The 16310-nt window shown below is 43.6% G+C and overlaps 1 protein-coding gene across 1 annotated transcript; it reads left to right on the plus strand.

Moving 5' to 3' along the window:
* The first annotated feature begins 6303 nt into the window (after positions 1–6303).
* Positions 6304–8427, plus strand: HOXD11 (homeobox D11). Its single transcript, XM_015814981.1, has 2 exons — positions 6304–6922; positions 8192–8427. Exons 1-2 carry the CDS (start codon positions 6304–6306, stop codon positions 8425–8427), a joined length of 855 nt encoding a protein of 284 aa, XP_015670467.1.
* Positions 8428–16310: the final 7883 nt, after the last annotated feature.

A 16310-nucleotide genomic window follows, 5' to 3' on the forward strand; every position in this document is an offset into this window, starting at 1 on the left:
TTATGCCACATCCCTGCTGAGGTGTATTTGATTTTAAATTAGTACATTATGATAACGGTGGTATGTCGTGTGTGAAGGCATCTATTATATTTTATTTAATGTGGAATTACAAGATTCATTTACTTAGGAGATTCCTTTAAACTTTTTTTTAAAGGACTGTTTAGAATTATATTTCAGGAAGAATGACTGTGGCTATAGTCATTTTACAAAATACAAAATGCTTTTAAAAATACTACAAGCTTCTAAAGGGAAAAGACAAATACTGTGGTTTGATTTCATATTATTAGAATAGTCTAAATATTTAATGATTTTTAAAACACTGAAATAAAACCCCACCCCCAAATCTGCAAATAGCTGAATTCCAAGAACAAGATTCCACCCGTTTCCTCTGAATTTTATAGCATACATTTTCTGCTACGCTACCAAGGGCCCAATAGATTTCAGTGTTTTAGTAAAGCAGTAAAGCCATTAAAAAACCAAGCACTTTTTCATATCAGCCTACGCGCTGTAAAATCAAGGAGTTCTTTCTTTCATTTCTACAGTTGTAGCTGTAGAAAAATAGCCTTGTAGCCATGTGTTATTTATTTAGAGTAATTATTCCTGAGCTGTTGTGGCTTTTGTCTTTTTGCAATATTTATCTTTACCAATATTTGCCCTTAAACTAAAAATAAGGAAGAAGCAGAAACATCCCTTTGTCTAGTATGCATGCTAGGTGATTTGTCTATAGATTTATTTTGATTAGGCCAGTGAACAGAACGTTTATTCATCGAGGATATAAAATGCTTTTTTCTGTATCACACCCAAGCATATTTGATATACGTATTTCGGTGTGCGATGGTAAGCATATAAAAGCTAATAATCCTAGATTATTTGGGGCTAATTTAGAGATAGATAGATAGATAGATAGATAGATAGATAGATAGATAGATAGATAGATAGATAGATGATAGATAGATAGATAGATAGATAGATAGATAGATAGATAGATAGATAGATAGATAGATAGATAGATAGATAGATAGATAGATAGATAGATGGGAGATAAATTGATAGTCAGCTTCTCAGTATTTTCAATACATATTTTTCTTTTTCATTTCGACCACAGATCGTTCCCATAATCCTGACTAGTGCAGTACGAACACCTCTCTGTAAGAACGCAGATATTCACGTCTAGGGACACTTGTTCTTCTTTAACAACATTAAATCAATTTCTCCTCGCTTACCACAAACGCAGCCCTCGCACTTGTTTACTCCAATGAAAGAAAGCTGCGTAATAAAACACAGACCTCTCACTCTCCCCCCCCCACACGGACACATACACACAACAAGGAAAAGGACCGACTTATGGCAGCCTTCCCTTACAGAGACCAGAGCTTTTGTTTCGTTTGGTTTTTGTTTTTTTGTTTGGTTTAAAAAAAAGATTGCGGGTGGTTTCTTAAGCGGGCCCAGGGGATAATGATCTTCTTCGTGGGTTTTTTTTTTTTTTTCAGAAGAATACATTTGGAACCGAGCCGAGTTTGTAACCGTCGGATCTGGGTGATCCGCCGCGGGTGTGGTATGGTGTGGTGTGGTGTGCTGGACCTTTAGGTTTTTGTTGCTAGTGTGCACATAAGTATGCCCTCGCACGGGGGGTGGTGGTGTGGTGTGGTGTGGTGGACCTTTAGGTTTTTTTTGCTAGTGTGCACATAAGTATGCCCTCGCGCGCGGGGGGGGAGAGAGAGAGAGCGTGCCCGTGCGCGCGCGCGCGCGCCCCTCGAGGCAAAAACACGCCCAAACCGGATTGTCAGGCGAGGCTTGCTCGGCGACACAGGCGCGCGAACCCGCTCTTCTTCCCAAACCCGCATCTGGCTGGCGCGGAGGAGCTGCCCTTCGCTCTGATAGGCTGAGCTGGGCCGAGCTGGTGCAGTCCCCGGGACTTTGATAAGACGAGGGGAGGGCAGGCTGCTCGGCTCGGCTCGCCTTTCCGCGGCGGTGGGCGCTTTTGTGCTTCCGAAAAGCGCATAAATAATTTCAAGTTTGACAGGGAGGAGAGACGCAGACCTGGAGAGGCCATAAATGAAATGACGCAGGATCGTCTCTCCAGTCAGCTTTTACGAGAGGTGCCAGACAGTGTCTGTTCACGTCCTTCGCCAGATACGAGGGGCGCCACAACAAAGTTAAGGTCAAGTTAGTGCCTTATCTTGGGTGGCACCGAAATGCGGCTGGGGCTGCTGCGTCGTCTTCTCCTCCGCGCGGAGCGGGCAAAGCCGCCGGACGGGAGCCGGCGCGCCCTCTCCGAAGGCTGGGCGACCCGTCCCCGTTTCTCCTGGAGGCTCTTCGGAGCTGTCACCCGCCTCACCTCGGCAGGCTTCCAAGACGGCAAACGGTAACGTCTGCGCAGGGTATGCTACCCCCCCAGCGCTCGTTTGCAACGAGTGAGGAGCCGGGGAGGGGAAACGGGTGTGTGTGTGTGTGTGTGTGTATGTGTGTGCAGAGATGTATTTATTAAGAGGCGGCCGAATCCCGCAGCGAGTCAGCCGCTTCTTCTAGTTCCGGAGGTCTGAGCCACCCGGAAGACCCCCGCAGCTGCGACCGGTTCCTCCGCTTTATGGGGTGGAAGAAGAGCGGAAGGCTCTTCCTCGGATCGCCCCCGTCGCCCGCCCTGCTTTTTCCCCCACTTCTTCTTTTTCTGGTTAGCAAACGGTAGCCGCGTCCTTGAACTTGAAATGGTGGAACCTAGTTCGCTGAAGCGTAAGTCTTTCAAGCGGCTTGGCTTTGAGCTTCGGGTTACTTTCTGCGCTGAGCTGTCGGTGTCCTGCTTTTTTTTTTTTTTTTTTTTTTTTTTTGGTATGTGTGTGTGTGTGTGTGAGGGGGGAGAGGGAATGGAATGGAGGGGGGGCTCGGTCGAATGAGAAAAAGTCCTGGTTGGAACCGTCTGAGCGAGATTCACACGTCCGGAGATTGCCGGAGGAAGGGTAAACCCAAGAGAACACACCCTGCCGTCGCTATTGCGATTTGGAATACGGGGGCCATTTTAAGCTGCGCCACTGCCGGTGTGGGGAGGTGGGGGCGGGTGGGTCCTTTGACAGCAGAAGCAGAAGCAAAAATTCTGCGCCTTGAAAAGCGGGAGGGGATGCTGCAGTCTCTTGGCCATCATTGCGAGGGAGGGTGCCGGGCAGGTAGATGATGGTGGAATCTCAGGTGTTTGGTGGGTCCAAGGCGCGTCCGAGGTGGACGTTTCCAAGGGAGCAGGAGAGCGGGAGGCTGGACAGCCTTGAGGCGCAAAACAGCTCCCTCCTCGCTCCCTTTTCCTTCTCCAAAGAGGGACAGTGGCTTTGATTTGGCTCTGCTGAAAAGTATTTGTCTCTCTTTCGTTTCTAGAGCAGAATGCAAAGAGGCGAAGTGCAGGGTGTGTGTGTGTGTGTGTGTGTTGCTGCGGAAGCCAGAGGCATCGCCAGTCTGCAATATTTATGTGTTCCAACTAATTTCATAGAGTTACTAAGATATTGTTATGTATACAATTCTGAAAACACTTGTTGGCTCACCTGTTTTGGCATCTGTTGGTAGGTGTGCGGAGCCACAGTAATAGTAATAATTCAATTTATTTGCTGTCCGTATCGCGGTTCGAAGCGACCCTGAGCGGCTTGTGTAATATGTATTATATAATTGTGTAAAGGAATATATTATATAACCGCACATACATGGGCACAATGCTTCACATGCTTATCTGCTTAAACACTTTTTTAACTAAAACATTTTAAATAGACTACGATTAGCCGTGCTAGCAAATAATTTCTGGCATAGAATGTTATACTTGTCTACAGGATCATTTGGCTTTTGTCTTTCCTTATTACAGTTTACAAATTCCCTTCCCTTCCCTCTTTCCTTTCTCCACCATACTGCTAATATTCAACAAAAGAAAACTTCTCATCAATTAACCACCTTTTACAGTGATTTTTTGGGTTGTAATATGGATAATGTCACACATGTTTTGGATTGTTATGGCTAGAATCATCACCGCTGGTTTGCTTTCTAGAGTCTGGTATAATTTGTTTAGTGAGATGTACTTTGGAGAAAAGATGTAGAAATACATTTGGAATTATTTTTCAGTTTGATGCATTTTAAAGATGTGTGTTTAGCAAGGTGTGCTTCATCTGAAAGGCAAAAACAACATCCTGGAGTTAAACTTGACTATGGCAGCTTAATGAAGTTAGGTGGGAAAAGGAACAGCTAGTTGCTTTCTAGAGTGTGATCTAAATTGTTTAATTAGATGTTAGATGTGGAGAGAAGATGTAGAAACACATTTGGAATTATTTTTCAGCTTGGTGTCCTTAAAAAGATGCTTGTTTAAAAAGGTGTCTTTTCCGCTTGAAAGGCAAAGCAACATCCTGGAAGTAATCTTAACTATGGCAGCTTAATCAGGTTAGGTGGGGAAAGAAAGGAAGTGAAACAGATGGGTCTTCTAGAGACATTTGAATTCTGGAATTCAAATTAATTGTGGAATGTGTCTCTCCTTGCTGGGGTTTTCTCCGTGGCTGTGCTCTTTTCTTTCTTTCTTTTTTTCTTTTTTTCTTTTTTCTTTCTTTCTTTCTTTCTTTCTTCTCTTTCTTCTCTTTCTTTCCTTTCTCTTTCTTTCATTTTTTCTTTCCTTCCTTCTTTCCTTCCTTCCTTCCTTCCTTCTTTCCTTCTTTCTTTCCTTCTCTTTCTTTCTTTCTCTTTCTTTCTTTCTTTCCTTTCCTTCCTTTCCTTCCTTTTCTTTCTTTCTTTCTTTCTTTCCTTTCTTTCTTTCTTTCTTTCTTTCTTTCTCTTTCTTTCATTTTTTCTTTCCTTCTTTCTTTCTCTTTCTTTCTTTCTTTCTTTCTTTCTCTTTCTTTCTTTCCTTCTTTCTTTTTCTTTCTTTCTTTTTTTCTTTCTTTCCTTCTTTCCTTCCTTCCTTTCCTTTCCTTCCTTCCTTCCTTTCTTTCCTTTCCTTCCTTCCTTTCTTCCCTGTGCAGCTTCTCCACAGAGGGTGGAGAAGCTGGGGCTGTTTCAAGGGCACGTGACTGAGATGGAAGGGGAACAAAAGGTGCTCCTGCATTCCCTATTGAAAAGCAGACCCGAAGGGAGGAGAATGTCCTACTTCTCCTTCGGATGACCTTGACCGGCCGAACAGCCCCTGGACTCTCGAAAAGGAATCTTCCTTTGCACCCGCCCTTTAAAAAATACCTGAGGCGGAACCCTTTCACCATGCAGATATTCAGGTGTCATCTTTTGTTTCCCCCACTCTCCACCCTTCCTCGGTGGGTTGCCCTGCACCAAAGGGTACGGGAGCGCGCATGTTCCTCGGCGTATGCGAGAGAATAATCGAACAGAAGGCTAGAGAGGAAGGTCCTTCCGCCCGACAGAGATTTGGGGAATCCGTTTCAAAAATAAAAGCGGGAAGAACCATGGGGGGGGGAGTGAGGGCGCCCTAGGCGAAGAGCCCCACTCTGCTCCCAGAACCTTTGCCAGCGAGGCTGTCAGAGGAAGAGCGAGAGCGAGAGAGCAAGAAAGCGAGAGGAGGGGAGGGGAGGGAAGAGCTTAGCAATCAAGCTAGCCTGTCACTTTTAATGAAGATGCCATAATCTGATGTGAGGGGGTTGGTTCGCGGAGCAGGGAGGGGAGGGAAGAATTACCCCGGGGTAACTTTTTGGCCTTACAGGCTCTCTGGCTGCCTGGCCGGGGTCTACTTGTGCTCCTAAAGAGAGAAGGAGAAGAGGGAGGGGGGATGGCAGAGACGGCCTGGTTAGCTTTGTTTGGCATCCCTGGGTAATGCTAACAAGCCCAGGTGACCCTATCTACAGGTCGCCCTCGCTTCTGCTTCCGAAGGAGAGGGGAGGAAGGGCGGAGGGGGGGTGGTGGAAAGCGGGCGAGAGCTAGAAACGGTGGCTTTAGGGCGAGCCGGAACGCGGTTGGACTCCGCGGAGGCCGGAGACTTGGTGTAGTAGAGCTCTTGAAGCGAGGAAGGCAGGAAGACAGGCAGCTGGCCTGGGGGTGGGTGTGGGTGTGGGGGGGGGTGTGTGTGGAGGAGAGGCCGATGTAGATATAAGGGCATTTCTCCATCGCCTTCGTCACGTGACCACAATTACAACCCGCCCCCCCCCCCGGAATCAATCAAGATGAATTGCGCGTCAGCCCGCGGCGGGATTGCTTCCTTCTTCTCCGGGGCGGCTCGTGCCCAAAGCCCGGCGGGCACCTAGATGGGGCTTCGGAAGATCCCAAGAGCTCAGCTCCGTGGCCGGCGCTCCCGCCAGCTTCCCCTCTCCCCAAAGCCGGCGGCGGCGGCGGAGGTGTGAAGAAGCAGCCATGAGTAACTTGGACGACTGCGCCAGCCACGGGGCCCCCGGCGTCTACCTCCCCGCGGCCTATTACCTCTCCCCCGCGGAGTTCTCCGGCAAGCCCCCGTTTTTGTCCCAGCCGCCTCCTTCCTGTCAGACGGCTTTGCCTTACGCCTCCGCCTTGCCCGGCCAGGTGCAACCGGTGGGCGAAGTGCCCGCCGCCTTCCGCGATTACGTGGGAGGAGGCGGGAGCGGCAAATGGGCTTACCGGAGCGCCTACAGCCCGGGTTACTACGAGGAGGTCTTGCACAGCCGGGACTTCCTGCAGCCGCCCGCCAGCAGGAGCGACGCCCTCTTCAAAAGGGATCAGCTTTGCGGCACCCACCCCGCGCCTTTCTGTAGCGCCGTCGGCCGGAATGGCGTTCTCCCGCAGGGCTTCGATCAGTTTTACGAGGCGGCCCGCGACGGCGCCCCTTGCCCGACCGAGGCGGAGCGGGAGAGCAACGGGGACCTCAAGCCTCCGTCGCCGCCGAGGACCGCCGGGGGCCCAAGCCCCCACCTTCCCAGGCCGAAGAAGAAAGCGGGGAACGAAGGCGACGCGGATTCCTCCTCGGGGGAGGCCCGCACTCTGAAAAGCCACCGCTCAGGTAAGGTGGAGGGTGGCTCGGCCCTCAGCTTCCCCTGGCTCAATAGGGGGAAATCGCAGATCGAGAAAAGTGGAGGGAGAGAGAGACAGAGAAAGACAGAGAGAGAGAGAGACACAGAGAGAGAGAGAGACAGAGAAAGACAGAAAGACAGAGACACAGAGAGAGAGACAGAGAGAGAAAGACAAGAGAAAGACAGAGAGACAGAGAAAGACAGAGAGACAAGAGAAAGACAGAGAGAGACAGAGAGAGAGAGAAAGAGAAAGACAGAGAGAGAGACAAGAGAAAGACAGAGAGAGACAGAGAGAGAGAGAGAAAGACAGAGAGAGAGACAAGAGAAAGACAGAGAGAGACAGAGACAGAGAGAGAGAGAGAGTCAGAGAAAGACAGAGAGACAGAGATAGAGACACACATACACACAGAGAGAGAGAGACAGAGAGAGAGAGAGAAAGACAGAGAGAGAGACAAGAGAAAGACAGAGAGACAGAGAGAGAGAGAGAAAGACAGAGAGAGAGACAAGAGAAAGACAGACAGAGACAGAGAGAGAGAGAGAGTCAGAGAAAGACAGAGAGACAGAGATAGAGACACACATACACAGAGAGAGAGAGAGACAGAGAGAGAGAGGGCGGCAGAGAAAAGAGGCAGATGACAACCCATCAGTTCGTCAAGTCTCAGCTTTTTCAGGTGCCATTTTATAAGCACTTTAAAAAAAAAAGCATCCTTTATAACTTCTCCAGCCATAAAGCCTCTTTGGGCTTCGTTTCTTTTTTTTTGGAGGAGAACTTAGAAAGAGATTGGGAAGGAAGGAGCTCTGTGAAGACGCTTCTGGCCCCTTAAAAGCCCCCCAACCCGAAAAAGGAACTCGGTCTTGCTGTTAAAAGGGGAGGGGGGGGCTGTCCGACGGGGCGAAAGGCTGCTTCTGAAGAAAGGAAAGAGTTAGGAAATGGCCTTCGTTTCACCCCGTCCAAATCGCTGTCCATTCAGAAAAGACCGAGCCGAAAGGTCCTCACCTGGGACCAATCCCCATTGAGTTCAGTGGGACTTAAGCCTTAGAAAGCAACGTGATAATGGCGGGAACTTAGGGAAATCTTTCTTCCTCTTTTGCTCTTCCTCCTTTCCTTTCCAAGCCACTACTCCGAAGTTACCCAGAAGGAGGGGCAGAGAAAGGAGACAGTTTTCCAGGGAATAATAGTCGGTCGTGAAGTTTTGGGAATGGGGCCCGTTGCCCTCACTGCCATTCCTCCTCTTTCCTTCTTTTTCTGACCATTCCAGCACTGCCCCAGAGATCCCGGAAAAAGAGGTGTCCTTATTCCAAGTACCAGATTAGAGTCCTGGAACGGGAATTTTTCTTCAGCGTGTACATCAACAAAGAGAAAAGACTCCAGTTGTCCAGAATGTTGAACCTCACAGATCGCCAAGTCAAAATTTGGTTCCAGAATCGAAGGATGAAAGAAAAGAAGCTCAACCGAGACCGCATGCAATATTTCACAGGAAACCCCTTATTTTGAGAGGAGAAGCGGAGAGGGGAGTGGGGAGGAAGGACAGATCTCCCTTTATTATCCAACCAGACATCTGAGTGCAAAAACCCCAGAGGCTAACACGAGGTCCACCCTGAGGACATAAGAAGCTTTTTTTTATTATTATTATTTTGGTCTATAGTACTATTTCTGTGTCTCTTGGTGCTCTCCTGGGATTAATAGAGCAGAACCCTCCTAAAAGCCACTGGGGTAAATCCAGCACTCCATCTTAATGCTGTAGCATTGTCTTTATTCTTTAAATCACCCACAACATTCATTTATTTTATTTTCTCACTGACTTTTCATGGCTGTAACCAGAGAACTCTCATGTGAATCTGACAGTTTTAAAACCAGCGGCTTTAAGCATCCTTGGTTACTCTTTCCTCCTCCTCTGGGCTTCCAGACAGGAATACATTTCTCCCCTTGCGCCACATATAATTGTAAAGGGGATAATGTGCATTGGATCCATAACTTCATGCTGGTTTAGAGAGGGTTGGGAAGTCTGTTGTCATATCAAGGCGTTGGGATGCTGTCTTGTTTTTGTGTCTCAGTGGCTTGCTAGTAAAGCTGAAGCAGTACCTTCCACTTGGATTATCTGCTAAACTGTCCATTTCTGAAGAAGCACTGCTGTGTTCTTTCTGAGCCCACATGAAACTTGAACCGTAGTGCCTGTGGTAGCCATGCCTTCAGAAGGCCCCATTATCTTATATTTTTTTAATGGGGCAAATCCAGAAAGGGGAATGTTTTCAGAACTGAGGGACGAATAGCCAAACATGTGCAAAATCCACGATTACCACTAAACGTTGCAAGTATTTTATCCTAGGATCCTAAATGGACTCATAAAAATACCCAGATTAGACTTCAGCTGTAAAGCCATAAGATGAAATTTCACTATGTCGCGCAATGTTTGGAGAAACTCAGCTGTGGTCTCAGATGCATTTCGCTCTTAGAAACTTCCAGCTCCAAAACTTGAACTTATTCACGGGGCGGGAGAGAGGAACTACATTAAAGAGAGCGATTTTTAAAAGGCATTTCTTCCATATTATTGACATGCGCGGAGACAAACTAATAAAAGAATTGAGAAAAAAATCTCTGCTTTGCTACTAAATTGCTAACACTTATTTCCCCCCCCCTCCTCCCCAAAGGAATTTGGTAGAGGTTCTTCTCTCCATTTTGTTGTGGTGGCCTGTTTAAGCTGTTTACAAAACCTTGAACTGTCTAGACAACACCATAAAAAACCCCGGGGTTTGTAACAACTTAATTAGGCTATATTGTACACCTTGTGCTGGGTGGGAAAAAGAAAGAGATTTCCACAAGTGCAATAAAAGCAGCAAGTGAGAAAACATTTTGACTTTTTTAAAAGAAAGAAAAAAAGAAAGGGAAAAGGAAAAAGAAAAGGCAAAGAAACAGTTTGCATTTTCTTTTGTGTTCATTAAAGGCCAGATTGGAGGAATAAAATACCAGGAAGTGCACAAAGTATGCCTTAAACTAAGAGAATGTAAGAAGACTGGGAGAATAATTTTAATTTTTTAATTTAAACCAAAAAAATTAAGTATATGCCTTTGAACTTCCAAGATGTCAAGGTCATCACCTTTAACCTTTCTGAATAATTAGAAGCCTCAAAGCTTTGCCTCTTATATTCAACTACCACCCACCCTTCTGGGCTTCCCACCCATTCCTCACTTCCTGTTTCCCCCTTCCCTTTTTTTCTGTCTCACACTGGCAAATACATTATTCATTCATAGGTGCATAACAGAAAAGGACTGCGTATCAATTCAAATCAGTGGACCCATCAATCCACTGTATCCATCAATACAGCCCCTCTCTGTATTTATCTAGAATGAAACGTGCAGAATATTTCACCAGTGCGTGTATTATTAAAAGCCTTTTCAATTGCCCTTTAAATAACAATTTTCTTTTTAAAATGTTGTTATAAGGGGTTTTTCTATGTAAATTATTAACTGCAAAAGCATTATTGCTCTCAGTCTAGATAAAACATGCCTTATGAAAAATTGTTTAAAAGGAAGCAACAAGCAAATTGATTCGATCCCCTTAAAATAAATGTGAAAGAATTTTGGATTCCTATGGAACATTGATTACTTTAAAAAAAATGATACTTTGAAATTCAGATACTGCTCTATGTTTCACAGGAAATGTAAATAATTTAAACTGTTGCCTTAAGATACTTGAGGGAAAATTACCTTTACATGATGAAAAATATATATCAGCCCTATTCAGTGTCTATCCATTTTTACAAAGGGGAGTTGCATTTGCATTCCTTAATAAATACTGTAAGAATTTAAAAGAATAATTCTAAATATATTGTACATATATATATACTTATCCTTATGTTCTTATTTAACAAAAGAATGAGAACAAAATGGTCAAATGAAAAAAACAAGAAAACACAGGGATTAAAAACAGAATGCTCCATATGCTATACACATATATTCCACGCGAGGGCGCACTTATATTCCAGAATATATATTTGTCCTGATATTCTGGTATTTCCTCACAATAATAATGCCACTAATAAAATGTATAAGCAACTAGAAGTGAGAAAACATAACAGAATCAAAAAATTATTACAGAGGTAACTCACAAATATAATACAAACAAACTAATTAAAATGTATTTTGTGTCATTCACACATAAAATACAAACACACAACTATATCTCTCTCTGTGTGTATGTGTGTGTGTGTGTATATATATAGTTTGTGACGGGGTAATATGAGTCCTAAAGTGTTTTTTAATGAGATGATAAATTGAACAATTTGGAAAATATGTAATCTTAATTAATGGAAAAATGGTTGGCTGACATCTGTGAGTGCTTCCTTGCTGGTTAAAAAAAAAAAAGAATTATTTACCAGAAAAAAGGTAAACATTTCTTAAATGAATTATTGGAGACCTAAATTTCATTCACAGCAGGTTGAAGAATCACAACAGTTTTTCAAAAGATATCTAAGATGTAATTTGTTTTTTTTCTTCAAGAGACAGAGGAATCTGTCTCTGAAATTGGCCAGTGATTTGTTCAGTGCTAAATTTCTCCAAAGAGGCACTTTTGAAAAATTATGCAGCAAAGGACAAGGATGTCATTTCCCCCACTTTTTCCCTAACAGTCCTAACAACTGAGGGAGAGGCAAAAAAGAAAAAAAAAGAAATAAGAAACTAGATAAAGTCATATTTGAGAAATAGATGCAGGATTCTTTGTTTACCAGATAGATTTTTTAATATTTTTTAAAGTTAAAAGGAAACCCATGATTATTCTGCTTTCCGAAAACAATGAATTTTTAAAATTAGAAAATACATTTCAAAAGACACTCGTGAAAAACTGAAAATCTTGGCACTGGCCTGTTTGAATAAAAAAAAATAAAGAAAACGGAGAATATTCTGAGAATGGACAATACCAAAACCTGTGGTTGCCTTTCCTTATTCAATTAAAGCACAGGCTGTAAACCTTCACGTGAAGTTGACAACAGATTTCTCCCCTGAATCCTTTCTTCCACTGTTTCTGTTATATTTTTAAAATGTAATATTAACTGAAGGATTTTTGCGTTTATAAGTATCTCCTCTGTCGGTCCTCTGCCTATTAAATTGGTTAAATATTTGTAATATTCGCTTTGTCCTTTTGGGGATTTCAAAATATGAGCCATCCTGGTTATGGCTAAATTTGCTAGATTATTATTTCGTTATTTCTCCTCATGATGGCTAAACTCAGCCAGTGAAAAATCTAGTATTTTATTTTGTGGTCTGTCTGTCTATCTTTATCAGTTTTTAAATTATGATGACTATTTCCCCCCTCCCCCAAAGCTACACCGGCTTGAGATTTTAAACATAAGACTTACCCAGTCACTAGACTAGCTTTATAGCTGTATGTCCTGTTTTTTTCCAGGGCTTCTGATTAACAGAAAGACTATATATAAACAGCTATAAGCCAATCCATCTTTCCAGACCCCTTCCCGCTCCCCCCCCTCCTCCAGCCAGGAAAAAGCTTATAGCATTTGATACGGAACTCCAAGCTTCCCAGTCCGCTGTGAAACAAAGGCAAAATATGAATTTCTCTAAGGGGATCCTATGCACCTCCCATCTGTAAAAATTATTTGTGTAACAAAAATCAGGAAGAATTAAGGGGAGCTGTCCAAATATGATCGGGACTTTTACTTGCGAATTTTGGCTTTGCACACAATACTGTAACAATATCTCTTCCCCTCACTGCCTAGAAATATTGTGATTGTTGCCTGTGGTGGAATAGGTGAGGAAGATGGAATAATTTAATTCTCATATTATTAAGAGTGGGGCACTTTGGTGCTGTTCCGGCAGTAAGTTAACGGGGTCTTAATTAAAAGGAAGCCCCCCTAATGCACCCAGGGAGAAATGTAAGCAAATGGATCTGTTTATAAATTCTTCCTACAGGAAAAAAAAATGAAACGAAAAGAAGAAGATCATCTGTATTATGCTTCTGTCTGTTTCTGATAAATTCCAGTCTTTTCATGATATTTAATGATCAAAAGTTCCGCTTTGCGTTTTCACAGTTTGCTGTTTCACCGATTGATGGGATTCTTCCCTTCTGCTCTTTAATAATCAAGGCAAATAAAAGAGAGGAGGGAGAAAAAAAAAACACCAGCAAGAATTCGGGGTGGATGGGAGTGAGATTGGGGAAACCCCGCCCAGGTATAACACATGGCATAAATTGAAGGATTAAAATTAAAATGTTAAGCAACGACATTCCTCCCAGTCTTTACATTCTATTATTTATTCAGACAGAAAAGGGTAGTGTCAACATATATTTTACTGCAAATAATCATGGACGTATAAATGGAGCGTCTAAGGCTTTCACTCTTTTGGAGGAAAAAATATGGAACAGTCCAGAGGAAACCCTTTGCGGTAATGCAGATTGTATATCTCATTTATGGCACAATATTGATTTATTTATTCGGGTTAATTACTACAATTCCAGCTTAATGTGATTTAAAACCTGAGTGGCGTTAAGCACAGAAAGTCTGAGGAATCAGCCTTCTTAGAAGGATGTTTATTCACTCTCTGGAAGTGCTACACAAATGTTACCTTTGGATTTATATACCCATTCCTTCGTTTAAAATCACTTTGCCCTGCTCAGCTGAAAACAGGATCTTTTAAAGGAGCCCTTGGCCGTGGCCAGGCTGCCTTAGGAGCAGGAGGGCACCACCCCGATTCATCTTTATCTGGACCCAAATAATTGTGGAGGTTAGACTTTGTGGCGGTAATATATCTGGCACCCCCAAATCCAGGGGGAAAAAATGCAAAATCGAAAGCGAGTCAATTCCTTTAAGCCTCTCAGGATACAGAGGCTTATTGTTTTAACGTTTTAACTCCTGGCTTATTGTTTTAACGTTACCACTGGGCTACTACAAACGCCCATAAAATAGAAGAGGTAAAATAAAATTAAAAAAAAAAGTCAACCACGGACAGTGCTCTCCTGCTAGGGCCCTTCTCCCTTCAGACGACTGCTGAGTACGAGTGGGCCGTTTGATGGGAATAAAACCCCTGATTAGATTTCACGGCAAAATCTTAAAAAGCGCAGGCAAGGCGAAGGGGGAAAAACGAGGTATTGGGTTGCTTTAAACTCGGCGGGCCGTCTGGCTTCTTGTTTTCAGAGGGGAAGGGAGGGGGGGGAGGAAAATGGCTGGGAAGCCCATAAAACCCCCAGCCCCCCCAAAGAGAGAGAGAGAGAGAGAGCGAGCATCATGACCTCCACTTTTGTCTGCTTCCCAGCCCGGCCAAACGCTTAGCAATGGCTCTGATAATGATCTCAAATTGAAGGTGAGCAAGCGGGATCTGTCTATGCCGGCCCGCCACCCTAGACGCCGGCGAGGGACCTTCTGTCTGAATTCTCCTCCCCACACCCCACGCAGGACACGGCCAAGAGTCGCCCAACAGGGGAAAGAGTTTTGGCAAAAAAAAAAAATCTGGTGTTGGGTGGGAATATAAGTTAGGAAGGTAAAACAAGACCTCGACGCGCGACGGATCCTTGCAGACAAAAGCTGTAAAAGGCGCCCGCCGCTCTTAACCTGGCATTGATGTTGTATTTGAACAGCTGCGGATCAGCTTCTGAAAGGTCTGTCTCATTGTCACAGGGAGATTTAAAAAAAACAAAAAACAAAACCGGGGGAGGTTTGCAGGAAAAGGCCAGGGAAGTATTTTTAAAAGAGAGAGAGAGAGAGAGGAAGAGGAAGGAAGCAAACCGTCCCTGGCAATCCCAAGGATAGAAAATGATTTTGAAGACAGTAGGCTGGTGAAGGAGCAATTTGGCAACAATAGATGGTCAAGGATGTACAAGAACCCGACCTTTGAAAGATTTGAGCTTTGTTAGGACTGAGGTTTTGCTGGAAAAGAAAGGAGGAGAAAGAGAGGGGACCAATTCAATTAGCCGATGGCCGCAAAATATGCCTAATATTTATTCTTCAAAAATGGAGAATGAATGTGGTATGCTGGACTGTGCATATCAAATACACTTTGGAAAGGAAGGGAGAGGGCTGGAGAATGGAGAAAAGCATATTCGAAATTTTAATTAAAATCCAGACATTTCACAATCATGTATTATTTAAACTTATTTCATAAGAGAGAGAGAGAGAGAGAGAGAGAGAGAGAGAGAGAGAGAGAGAACGTTATCCTAAGCTATATTGAAAAAGTATATTTAAAGACAAAAACCTCTAAATTTTCAAACAGTCAGAGGGAATATTCTATTTTTATGTTGGTCAGTTTATACATCCTTGCCATTTTTGAAATGTATAAAGTTAGGCCAAGAAAACGATAGCTTTTGTCTAGTTTTATTTTAGGCGAGCTCATACATTGGTGTTTAATCAGTTCATCAGTATTATATAAAAGTATTGTAAAACACCTTTTAACATAATACCTTTTTTTCTGTTGTACTGATGCAGGCGATATTGTTCACATGTATATTAAAACAAAAGCGATTCCCCCCCCCTTTTCTTTAACCTAATAAAACTAAAACAAAAAACAAAGTAAGCCCTTATCGTAATAGGCCAGCTTTTATATCTGACAATTTATATTAAAACAAAAGTTGACCTTCTTGGTTAGGAGAAAAAAAGGAAAAATCAATGGTATAATTTTCAATAATTCATAACGTGAACACTATTATGCTAAATCCCAACTATTAATCTTACCCTTTACAAAGTCTAGATTGATTTGTTAATAAAATCTCTTCCTTGTGTGTGGCTACAGAGGGAATAACTCTTGAAAAAGCTTCAGAAGCAAGAAAATTGCCAACTGGCTGGAGCATGTAGATGAGGAGTGTATTGATCCGCCCTGATTCCTCTTAATCTGTGTTAATCAATTCTGTTACCTTTTGGATCTTGTCAGAAGCCAAGGCTTTTAGAAAAGCCATCAAAGGACAATGTTTCCCACTTCTGCATTCTTTCCAAACAATGGCACTTCTGGGGGACCAACACCCCGCAGATATTCTCTGTTCCCAACTTACCCTCCATGCCTTTCTTTTGTTAGGGAGACGTTACTGGTTGGGTTCCACTCCCCCCCAAAAATGAGTTTAATTCTGAGGAGAAAGACAAAGGTGGGCATGGCCTAAGAGTAAGGGCAGTTCTTCTGAGGGCACAGTTGAGGTCAGTTCATGGAAGTGGACCCCAATGCATTTGGGGACAGAAACTGAACCACAAAGCTCTGCATTTTCCTTGCCTGTCTCGGTGCCCTCCATGTTTCTCCCTACCCTCCTTTTTTACCCTCCGTGTAGCTGATCCGGGCTTATAACCGAAGTAGGTGTTTCTACATTTTTTGGAAACGGGCACAAGAGAAACTGCTTTAAATTCAGGCTCAGCCCCTACTCAGAACCGCTTATCGCATTTCCTTGTTTTAAAGCAG

The sequence above is a fragment of the Protobothrops mucrosquamatus genome, unplaced genomic scaffold (assembly GCF_001527695.2).
Source record: "Protobothrops mucrosquamatus isolate PMUCROS unplaced genomic scaffold, P.Mucros_1.0 scaffold301, whole genome shotgun sequence".
Taxonomy (NCBI): domain Eukaryota; kingdom Metazoa; phylum Chordata; class Lepidosauria; order Squamata; family Viperidae; genus Protobothrops; species Protobothrops mucrosquamatus.

What these genes read in the sequence shown, in the direction of transcription:
- HOXD11 (XM_015814981.1), top strand. Translation starts at nt 6,304, where the DNA reads ATGAGTAACTTGGACGACTGCGCCAGCCACGGGGCCCCCGGCGTCTAC. An exon ending in TCTGAAAAGCCACCGCTCAG is followed by an intron (nt 6,923 to 8,191) that starts GTAAGGTGGAGG and finishes TGACCATTCCAG; the next exon opens with CACTGCCCCAGAGATCCCGG.